General features: G+C 63.3%; 1 protein-coding gene across 1 annotated transcript; it reads left to right on the top strand.

Moving 5' to 3' along the window:
* Window positions 1–926: 926 nt before the first annotated feature.
* On the top strand, window positions 927–10,178 carry FIBCD1 (fibrinogen C domain containing 1). Its single transcript, XM_019474071.1, is given in 8 exon segments — window positions 927–1,403; window positions 2,238–2,397; window positions 3,121–3,257; window positions 8,873–8,895; window positions 8,982–9,055; window positions 9,412–9,591; window positions 9,911–10,014; window positions 10,017–10,178. Coding segments are annotated over 8 exon segments (1,314 nt in total). The 5' UTR covers window positions 927–929.
* Window positions 10,179–11,401: the final 1,223 nt, after the last annotated feature.

Raw genomic sequence — 11,401 nt, 5'->3', positions numbered from 1 at the left:
GAGAAGGGGAGGCGGTGGGGGGGGGGACGGGGGGCTGATGCAGCCGGGTGGCAGCTCGCTCCATCCACGCTGACAGCGTTGGCACTTCACGCTTTGCAAGGAGAAAAGGCTCTCCGTGCGTGCGGAGCAGCTCCTGTGGGCTGAGCCGATGGGTCCCTGCAGCAGCGGGAGCTGCCAGAGTGGCTCGCTCGGCGGCTGGGGCACTTCCCACCCGATGGCCCGGGCGTCGGAGACCTTTCCCACAGCGACTGCCCCTCACCGGGAGGCTCCAGGACAAGTCCAAGGGCTTTGGGAGCAGCTCTGCTCCCCTCCAGCAGGCAGCGAGGGCACAAGGGGGACGGGGACGTGTGGCCCCCGCAGCTGGGAGATGCCCCGTGCAGAGCAGTTCCCCACGATGCTCAGGGCGGTGTGGTCCCAACATTGACCCACAGCCTCCCCTTGCTGCTGGGGACAGCCCCTGCCTTCCCTCACCTCCTTGCTGTCCCCATTCCAGGGGACACTGGAGGTGTCCTCCCTTTTTCTCCCCATATTTGTGCCCAGGGTAGCAGGGAGCCCTGCATGCACCTCCCGGTGAGCTGGGGCTGCTCCAGCTGAGCGTCGCCGCCTTAAATAAAACATGCCAGCGGGAGCAGGCGGCCACCGCGCGTTCGCTCTCTTTATTATTTCATGCCTCCGGCTCCCAGGTGGGTTTAGCTGCTTTGCTCGCTGAGTGCTTGCCTGTGGCCTCCACGTCCCTGGCAGAACCGGAGGGCTCCTTGGGGTCAACCCGTCCCCTCCTCTGCCACCATCCACGTGTCCAACATCGCCTCCCCCCTTGCTGGAGCCCCCCCAAAGCCCACAAGGGTTTGAACCCACCTCTCACATGAAGGGGAGCAGGATGGGTCCATCCGGATGGGTCCTGATGGTGTCTGTCTCTCTGTCCGCAGAGGATGAGCTGTGGGTACATCCTGTGCACCATCCTGCTCTCGGTGGCCGTCCTCCTGGCGGTGACGGTCACGGGGGCCATCCTCTTCATGAATCACTACCACACGCCCGTCACCGAGCCGCCCCCCGTCATCAGCACCAACCCTGAGGAAGCCAATGCGCTGGTCACCATTGAGAAAGCCGACAGCTCCCGCATCAACATCTTCATCGACCCCAACTGCCCCGACACGGCGGGCACCTTCGGGCGCCTGGAAGGGCTGCAGACCTCCCTGCTGCGCGCCGTCACCGACCACGACGCCGAGGCCAAGGCCACCAAGAGCCAGCAGAAGGCCCTGCTGGTCACGGTGGCGGACGAGGTGGCCAAGCTGCTGACGCACACTGTGCAGCTGCGCGCCGACTGTGATGGCCTCAAGAAGGGGCATAATGCCATGGGGCAGGAGCTCAGCGCCCTGCAGAGCGAGCAGGGCAGGCTCATCCAGGTGAGCTGGGGCTGGGGGTGCTGCACGGTGCTCCTTGGGGACAGACCCCCCTGTCCCCAGGGCATGGCTGCTTGCAGCCCCTGCCCACGGTGTCCAGGGGAGACCTCCGGCAGAAGGAGCTGAGGTTTAAGGCAGGCGCTTCGGAACTGCAAGTTTGGAAGCACAACTTCAGCTCCAGCTCATCAGCCGCCTGCGTCTCGCTGCCAAACCGCCCCAGTGCCGGCGAGCCGGGTGTGCAGCCTCCCATGTGTGGGTCTCCTGGCTCCGGGTCCAGTCTGGGGGCTCTGAGCAGAGCCGAGCATGGCACAGGACCATCCCAAGGGCAATTCATGCAGCAATCAGCCTCCCCTTCTTTACAGTCCCAAAAATTTCCCAGCTGATGATGCATTATGCTTACCTGGGTACGCCGGGGGTCTGCCGGGCATCGTAGCAAGACCCAGGGCACAGCTGGATGCTCGGCTCCATGCCCATCCCTCCTGGTCCTCATCACCCTCCGTCCGGAGCCGCTTGATCCCCGCTGCTTGCTTCGCTCCCTGTCCTGCTGCTCTGCCACGGCCACCCCACGTCACTCACCCAGCCCGGGTCACCTCGGGGTACGGCAGGGAGCCGGCGGCTGTCTCAGGACACGGCTATTCCTGCCGCCTCCACAGTCCCGTTCCCTTGCCCAGAGATGCTCTTTATCCCGCAGGGTTAAAGGTGTTGCTGCCTGCAGGCATTTGGGGAGCTGTGGGAGCAGGCAGAGCATTCTCACAGTAGAATGGTGGTGGGGCTGAGGGGGTGGAAAGGGTCTCACCAGGTTAACCTTGTCCCCCACCATGTGTCCCCCACCCACAGCTGCTCTCAGAGAGCCAGACCAACATGGCTCGGCTGGTGAGCTCCGTCAGCGACGTCCTGGACACGCTGCAGAAGGAGCGCGGCAGCGCCCGGCCCCGGCTCAAGGCTGACCTGCAGCGAGCGCCGGCCAGGGGACCACGGCCCCGGGGCTGCTCCAATGGTGAGACGGCATCCCTGTTGGTCCCTGGGGAGAGGGATGCGCCTGGTGCTGCTCTCGGCAGGTCTCTGCCTAAGAAGAAAAGGGGAGGGAGACAACCAGCCTGGAGAAGGGATTTAATACAGTGGGGGGGCTGGCAAGGAGATAGGGGAGATGGGGCAGGAGGCAGATGGAAAGTTGTGTCCTAGAAGGGGTGTTTCTCACCGTGCGGCCCCCAGTTGTCCATAAACCAGCCTGCGAAGCCAGCACAAAAGCCATTTTGCACCCCTGCAGACCAAGAAGCGACTGTTCGCCTTCATTCGGGTGCAGACGGCAGCGCTGCATGGGACTCAGAGCAAACAGTCACATTCATCATCATTTGGTTAAGAAGAAGCTGACTAAGACTGTCCCGGGGCTGCGAGCACATCCCCACACTCTGCCTGCAGCTGCCTCTGGGCATCAGCTCCCTCCTCCCCGGCTGGGTCCCAGCCTGCCTTTGCTGTCACACGGGGACATGGGGTCGGTCCCTGCCAGCTGCCAGGGGGGTCCCTGTGGTGGCTGCGTCCCCCGGGCACCGCTCGCCCTCAGCATCGGAGGAGAAAGGAGGGAAAGAGCAAGGCAGCACCGAGCAGCCAACTAGAGCTGGCAGCAAGGTTGAGAGCCTGAAAGAAATGGCAAGACATTAAATTAGATCATTAATTAACCAACTTTCCTCTCATCTCGCCCCATCCCAATGCCACGCTGCAGGCTCCCGGCCCCGAGACTGCTTTGACATCTATGCAAGCGGACAGCAAGAGGATGGGATTTACTCCATCTTTCCCACGCACTACCCCTCCGGCTTCCAGGTCTACTGCGACATGACAACCGATGGGGGCGGCTGGACGGTGAGCTGCCGCCGTGCCGGGGAGCGCCGGGCGATGCCACCACCAGCTGTGGGCTGTCCCCGCGCCGGGATGTCGGGGGGTGGGAGACGTTACTCTCGGTGCTTGGATGTGTCATCGGGATGGGGGATAAATGCTAACGGGGTCTGGCTGTGCACAGGGTGCCCAGTCCCGTGGGGAAGCAAACAAACAGGCTTGTCCGCGTTATCCATGCCGGTGGCATCAGCAGAGCTGCCGAGCTGAGCCCTGTGCCAGAGCCCAGCGGCCCTGCCCTGGAGCTGGAGGGTGGTTTCAGGCAGGGAGTTGGATGCCATGGCTGGAGTTCGTCCTTCTCGGTGGGGCTGGTGCCCGGCTGGGACACAGCGTAGCTGCATTTGTGCTGGGGGGCGAACGGTTGTGCTTTGCCCCATCCTCATGGTCCAGGTGAGCTGGTGCTGGGGCTCAGGACAGACCCCAAACCCAGCACGTTTCATCTCATCTAACACAGGGGCGCCTGGGGCACCTCTGGTGCCATGATGATTAACTGGGTCCCCGGACACCCTGTCCGATTCGCTTTGCTGTGGCTGCTGCAACGGCCCCATAATCACAGTAATGGGAGCAGGGAGTGGGAGGGATGGGGGGACGTGATGCTGGCAGCCCTGAGCCTGGAGACCCCCCTCGCCCTGGGGGCCCCTTGGGTGCAAGCAGCCCCTACCTGGGAGGGTATCGCTCGGGGTGCTGGCAGGGCAGCGAGGGGGTCCCAGGGAGGTGGCGGGGTGCTCGCTGGGAGGGGTGGGCAGGCAGCCTCTCCCCCGAGGACACGCTGGGTGAGCTGAGCCAGCCAGCGCCCCTCCAGCTGGGTGCTCTAGGAAACAAATCCCCACGATCTGATTCCCCTAAGCAGCTTTGAGCGGTGCCAGGAGGGAGCTTAGCCCCCCTGCCCTCAGGGGGGGCTCGATCTGCCCAGAGCCCACCCTGGGCGGGAGCGACCTGTCGTGCACAGGTCGGTACCAGCAGCTCCAGCAGGGAAACTGAGGCACATCGCAGCCCTGGGGACCCCAGCTCCTGGGGGGCTCACAGAGGGAAAAGGGGGGGGACCCCACTTGCTCCCCAGGGTGGGGAGGGTCCTTGCAAGCCCAATGCACAGCCTCTGCCAGCCCCAGCCATGCTCGAGCACTGCCTGAAGAGCAGCCCAAGGTGATTAGTGAGACACTCAGAAGCTTATTTAAAGCTGCTGCAGCCAGGAGGGCTCTGGCTGGGCTGGGGAGGGGGCAAAGCGAATGATTTTACACCCAGCAGCATCGTGGGCTCCGGCAGCAGGGCCGGCACGGTGCTTGCCTGCAGCACCACAGCCAGGCAGCACCACGGCTCTGCCCTGCCTCGACCGGGGCAGAGGAGCCAAACCAGGTGCCGAATCCCGGCGTTCTGGAGATGGGTGTATCCAGAGCAGGGCCAAGGGGGCTCACCCCAGGCTCCCGTTTCTTGGGGCTGCTCTGCAGCGCAGGCTCCCAAACATACCTCCACAGCCCCAGGGTGGTGGCGGGGGTGTCTCAGCCATCTCCCATGGGGCTAGGGACACAGAGGGGGTCCCTGGGGCACTGACTCACCCAGGCTCCAGGTAAGCCATGGCACAGCTGAGCACCGTGGTGCAGAGCCTGGGAAATTTCCCTCCCCTCCTCCTCTTCCTCTGGAGCGATTACTCCTGACATTTGGGCTTATTTGCATGTGGGTGGGTGGGTGGAAGTGATGGCAGCAGCTGATTCAATTTTGACTCCAGAGCTTGGGAGCTGCTGAGCTAAGCCTTAGCCTGCATGGATGGCTTAGAGACCACGGGGAGCGGGGCCAGGGGAAGAGCTGCCCCGATGCCCCGTTGGGGAGAAACCAATTGCTCAGCACCTCCCCGTCCCCACGGCATGATCTGCAGCGTCACCCTGTCCCCTTGCCAGAGGCAGGGTCCCTGGTCCTTCCCCATCCCCTTTGTCGGGAAGGCTGAGCAAGGCACAGCCCTCGGCAGACCAATGCCTCTCCTCCCAGCGACGGCCGCATCCAGCCCGGGGCAGCCGAAGTCCCCTGCGCTGTGCAAGCGATTGCAGCTCTGGGGCTGTTTGCTGCCTATTTTGCATAGTCAAAAAGCAGAAATCCGGCAGAGAGGGCAGCCAGCATCACTGTCTATGCAGGGCAGGGTGACATGAAGGCAAAGAAATGCAGGAGGGAAGAGCCGGGGAGCCCCCAGCACACACCTGACTCCATTTTGTCCCCCCCTCAGTCCTGCCCGCCAGCAGCGGGGCCACGTTTGCAGCCGGCTGGGGCGTGAGTCCAGGTCGGTGCCTGCCGGCACCAACGGGAGCATCCGCGTCCTGTGCTCAGCGCCAACTTTAATTGCAGCAACACCCCTGGCCTGACCTGAGCCTCGCGGCAGCGCCGGACTGCAGCCTTGTGATTGCCCAGCCTGACCCTGACTCCCCCCCCTTTGACACTCACCTCTGGCACTTTATTAAAGTAATAACAGGGTGACGGAGGGCGGGAGAGGCTTGGCATCCCGGGAGGCCTGAAAAAGTTGCCTCTTCATGTGCTGTTGTCTTGGGAAGTCTTTGCAAATGCCCTGTGCTCCTCCCGTTGCCCATGAGCCTCCATCGCTGCCCAGCCGGGGCAAAGGCCCCCGGGATCAGCATCTCAGCCCCGTAAGCAATGGTGCCGCGATGGCTCCGGCCGCCTCAGCATCATTTTCCATGTACAGCACGTATTGGGAAGTGGTGGGAAAGCCGAAGGAAGCGGAAGAAAAGGCTGTGCCGGCAGGACGAGGGCCGTGGTGATGTTAAGTGACAGATTCCAGCTTCACGGACACCTGCCACTGCCGGGGATGCTCACGGGGATGGCTTCGCCCAGCCTGCTCATCACCCGCCAGAGGGGTCCTGGCGTAGGCTGGGGGGTTTGAACGGACACTGATGCATTTACACATAGGCTGGGATAAGCCGAAAGCAGCAGATGAGATGAGCCCAGGGAAATGCGTGCTGTTTCCAAAAGATGTGATTTATGCGTTCCCACGAATGGGGACGAGACGCTTCTGCTGGCGGGGACAGGCAGGAGCAGCCGGGTCCCCAGGACAGGCAGCACTGCCGGCTACGGTGTTTGCAGGTGATCACACAGGATTGGCACTTCCCGGAGACCGGCTCCTGCGATGCTCCGAGTTTGTCTTCTCCATGGCTGAACCCGAAGATGATCTCCCCGTTGTGATGGGGGCTCAGGGGAACGCCGCGGGGCCGGGGCTGTGGGGTCCGTGCTCCGGCTGCCAAAAACCTGACCAGGAGCTTGAGTGCTGCGGTGGCAGAAAAGTGATGGCTGAGCATCTCCCCAGGCTGTGGCTGTGGTGGGGTTTTGAGCCCGCTGGGGGTTTGGTGGGGGCTGGTATCAGGGGGCTGCAGGGAGAGGGAACAGAGCCCTCCCTCGCCGCCAACGCCAAGGCAGGTACAGGCTGGTGCTCCCACTTTTCTGTTTTTAACCCATTTTTCTGGGTTGGTGCCTTTGCAGGAGCCTGTCCCTGCCCCGCGAGCTCAGTGCGACCGGGGGAGGCAGAGAGTGGGGGAGATAAATATTTCAGCCTTGCCTTTAAAGAAGGGAAGGAAATCCTTTTTGCTTAAGAGGGGGTGATACATATTTGATGAGGAGGAAAAGAGCAGCAAGGCAGAGCCAGGAGCATGGCAGCGAGCCTGCGGGCCACTGGTGCACGCAGCATCCCAGTGCATACAGCATCCCGGTGCATGCAGCATCCCAGCGTGGGGGGCAAGGAGGAGGCTCCCACATCCCCGCCTGCACACGGGAGAGGTGGGTGCACGAGTGAAGCATAAGGAGGGACCATGCATGAGAGATGATGAGGATGGAGCAGGAGACCCAGGAGGACACACGACCTCCAGCACCCGCCAGCCCTTCCGACCCGGTTTTGAGCCCCTTGGGGCTGAGCCTGGTGGGCAGCAGGGCACTGAGGGCTCCTCCAGTGCCCGAAGTAATCGCTGAGCCGTGCTGAGACTCAGCCAGCGGAGACGTGCCCCACACGCTTCCCTGGGCACCGCTCAGGCAATTGGCCTATTTACAAACACGGGTCAAAGCCGATTAAGAGGGAGCAGCGGTGCTGCCTCCGCCGCCTTCCCCGTGCAGCAGCGCCGCAGCCAGCGTCGGCCAGGGAAAATCAGCTTCGGGACCCCGTCCAGCCGTGCCATCCCCCCTCTCCCAGCAGGCCTGAAAAAAGCCCCTTTAAACAGGCTTAACCGCAGCTTCTCAAGTGCTCAACGCAGGGATAAAAATTAAGGCTCTAATTCTAGAAGGTAAGTACAGCAGGATCAGAGCCGTGCCGTGCCATGCCAAGGAGCGCGCCAGAGCCTGCACTGGGCACCTGCAGCCCCAGAAATGCTCGTCTGGTGAAGGGCAAAACAGCATGAAGTTCATGAGCTGGGTCTCCTCTGCATGCCGGGATGAAACCCTGCACGTGCAGGAGGGCAGGAGCAGCCGGGGGGAAGCTGTGAAGGAGCATCCCCGTGGTGGAGCAAAGCATGGTGGCTTCCCAGCCGGCGCTGGGGCTCGGCGGCGTCGCCCGAGTCCGGGATGCTGGAAGCGGAGTGAAGGGGCTCGGTGGCACAGCCCAGCCCCGAAGACAGGGTGCTCTGGCCCTTTGGCTGCCGGCGCATGGGGTGGCTGTTCCTAAATCACCGAGCGCCCCGTGTGTGTGTCCCCCGGCCATGGGAGTGCAGCGCTTGGTGGCAGTCAGGCAGGCTGGCTCAGCCAAGTTTAATGCAATTAATCCAGGGCTGGAGGCTTAATTAAGTTCAAATGGCCGGACATGGAGTAGCATTTTCTGGATCATTGTCAATAAATCAAACCTGAAACTGCGGATAAAAGGGGATGAAACACACAGGGCACAACATGCCGACGAGCAGATGGGAGAGGAAAAGGGAAAGGCTCCGAGGAGAAAAGCCGCGCTGAGCCCCGGCGATCTGGCGGGGATCTGGGGGCTCTGCAGGAGTTGAGGTGCTCGGTGCCCCGCAGTTAATTTCTCTGGGATGACTAACGATCATCAGGAACGATGCCTGATAACGGGGTGGCTGCCCAGGAGAGAGCGGGGACCCGGGAGTTTTACACGGCACCGAGCATCCTGCCATTGGTAGGATGGCTTGGACTGACCTGGGCAGCACGTGCTGCAGGGACAGACCTTGAGTCATGCCGTCCGTCCATCCATCTGTCCATACCTCTGCTCCTGCATGCAATGACAGAGCCCAGGCTGTTTCCCACACGCAGCCTGGAGCCGGGTGCAGGGTGCCCACCCCTCCCGGGGCCACCGGCCACCTTCCCGCAGGAACACACCGCGGGTTTCCTGAGCTCTGCTCCCATTTCCAGGCGCAGGATCTGGTGAAGTGTTTTATCTGAACCGACTCACCCGTCCCCGGGAGCCTGATCTGGCATTTCCCTGGGGACCTGCTCGCCAGCATCCCTGTCTAATTACTGAGTTGAAAGGGTTTAATTTGCGCCCGCATCTAATAAGATGGTGGTGGGGAGGGGTGCGCAGCACGGCAGGGAGCGGGGGGGCTGCTTGGGATGCGCAGGCTTGGAGCAGCCCCACGGCTGACGCCCCGCGTGTCTCCTTCCCCCAGGTGTTTCAGCGGCGGGGGCGCGGGCCCCGGAACTTCTTCCCCCATGGGGGGAGGGGTGCGCAGCACGGCAGGGAGCGGGGGGGCTGCTTGGGATGCGCAGGCTTGGAAGCCCCACGGTCTTTTTCCGCGGCTGGGAAGCCTACCGGGACGGCTTTGGGAAGCTGACGGGAGAGCACTGGTTAGGTGTGTGGGGCTGGCAGTGCCTGCTCCTGGGCGGGTTGGCAAAGCCTGAGGCCCCCCCGCCCCCCCCCCCCGGGGGATCTGGGATTTCCTTTGCGAAGGAAAGGACACCGAGACCCCCTGGCCAGCACTCACGTCCTAGGAGTGATGGCCCGGGCAGGCGGGGAGGGGTCCGGGTGGCTGCACAGGGGCAGGGAAGCGATGGGGCTGTTTGCCTGCGAGCTGAGCACGTGCCCTTGGCTGTGCAGCAATAACAGAGCGAGGGCTGGAGGGTGGGAACCGCTCCCCATCCCACCCCGCGCACCCTCCCCGGGGACCCTTGCCGGGGTCCCCGCACTCACCCCCTCCCTCCGCTGCAGGGCTGAAGCAGATCCACGTGCTGACGGTGCAGGGCAGCTACGAGCTCCGCATTGACCTGGAGGACTTTGACAACAGCACCGCCTTCGCCCACTACGGCAGCTTCGGCGTGGGGCTCTTCTCTGTCGACCCTGAGGAGGACGGGTACCCTGTCTCCATCGCCGACTACTCAGGGACGGCAGGTAAGGCAGTGGGATGGGGGGACACGTGTGGTCCTTCAGGGCAGGGGGAGCCCATGGCCACCAAACCCCCCTCGCTGGGGCATTAGCTGTCCCCTCCGGCACTGGCGGCGATGCCAGCTGCATCCCTGCAGCCATGGGGAGCTGGAGGCAGGAGAGGGGCTGCGGTTGGGCGTTTGCAGGATGGGTAACCCCAAGTGCCCTGTACATCACCAAAGGAGCCCCACTGGGGTGCCCAGGGGAGCCCCCTGGGGTGGGTGACAGCCCGAGGGCAGGGTGAGGGGCAGGAAGGGCCCATCACGGCTCCTTTCCCTGGTGGCAGGCGACTCCTTTCTGAAGCACAACGGGATGAAGTTCACCACCAAGGACCTGGACAACGACCACTCGGAGAACAACTGTGCGGCTTTCTACCATCCCCCCTGGCGGGCTGGTGCCCCCACCCCTGCCACACCTCCAACCTCAACGGGCAGTACCTCAAGGGCCACCACAGCTCCTATGCCGATGGCATCGAGTGGTCCTCCTGGACCGGCTGGCAGTACTCCCTCAAGTTCACCGAGATGAAGATACGGCCTGTCCGGGAGGAGAATTAGCTGGATGAGCCCCCCTCACCCCATGCCCAGCCCCCTGCCCTTCCCCCCACCCCCGCAGCCCTGTCCCCCCCAGCTGCCATCCTCCCCGAGGGCTAGCCCATCTCCGAGGGGCCCCTGGGCAGTACCTGCCCCCAGAGAGGGTGGCTTTGGCTCCCAGGCACCCATGGGCATCACCGGACCTTCGCCTCCTACTGCCATGGTTCCCCTGCAGCCAAAATGGGTCTCCTGGCCAGAGCGTGACCCATGGCCAGTGCTTACGGCTGCAGCCGAGAGGGCAGCGGGATGCGGGGGTTTGGGGAGCGGTGCCCAGCGGGGTTCGGCAAGGAAGGGAAGGGGCTGCCTGGAGGGAGGGAGGAAGGGATGCAGCAGCCCGGGCAGGCTGGGCACCTCCGCTCATCTCGCTTTGGGCACAGACACCTGGCAGTGGCCTGGTCGAGCCAGCGAGGGACTGGCAGACACTCACTGTGGGGAGCCCTGAGCCCCACAAAGCCCCCGAGACTGGGATGAGGCTGCTGCTCTGTGGTTCCAGCCCACCCCATGGTGCTACTGTGGACGGGGAGGGCTCAGCTGGGTTGCAGCCCGTGCAGACGCCTGACCAATTCCTTCTCCAGTCCGTAAACATTTGCCTCTCCCCCAGCAAGAGCAACACAGCTGGAAAGGGACAACTATGAACTCCTTCACCCCCGTTGTCCCTGTCCTGGCTCCTGGAGCCTCCCGGCGGGTCAGGACACCCCCAAAGCAAGCTGGCGTGGTGCTGCAAGGACGCACACCCAGAACCGAGCACAGCACAGAGCTGTTTTGGCGGTGCTGGGGAAACGGAGAGAACGGCGAGGAGGAGGAGGGAGGCAAGGACGGTTCACTTCCCAGCACGGTTCTGCCTGCGTTCCCTTCCTCCCAGACCTGCTGGGACTCACATTGGAATTTTGCCATCCAAAAGCTGTGACCTTTCCCGAAATCCTTGGCTTCGGACAGCATGCCCACGTGTCCCCGGGCGAGCCCCCGCCACTCGCTCCCAGCCTGGGGACCCGCATTCATTTTCACCCAGGATGAGCCACGCTCTGGCTCGGCACCTGCAGATAATCAAAGCCTTTCATTTCTTCAAATCCCATTAAGGTTTTGCAAAAAGAAGCCCCAAGTGGGGCTTAGCATCTGCAGGGCCCTGATAACCGGGCAGCAGGTGATGCCTCGCGCCAGCCGACCCAAGGAGGAGCCGCCATGGAGCA

This window comes from Aptenodytes forsteri, unplaced genomic scaffold (genome assembly GCF_000699145.1).
Source record: "Aptenodytes forsteri isolate BGI_AS27 unplaced genomic scaffold, ASM69914v1 Scaffold136, whole genome shotgun sequence".
NCBI classification, from domain to species: domain Eukaryota; kingdom Metazoa; phylum Chordata; class Aves; order Sphenisciformes; family Spheniscidae; genus Aptenodytes; species Aptenodytes forsteri.
Note: the sequence above shows the minus strand (reverse complement) of the source record. Positions and strands in the feature narration are given on the sequence as shown.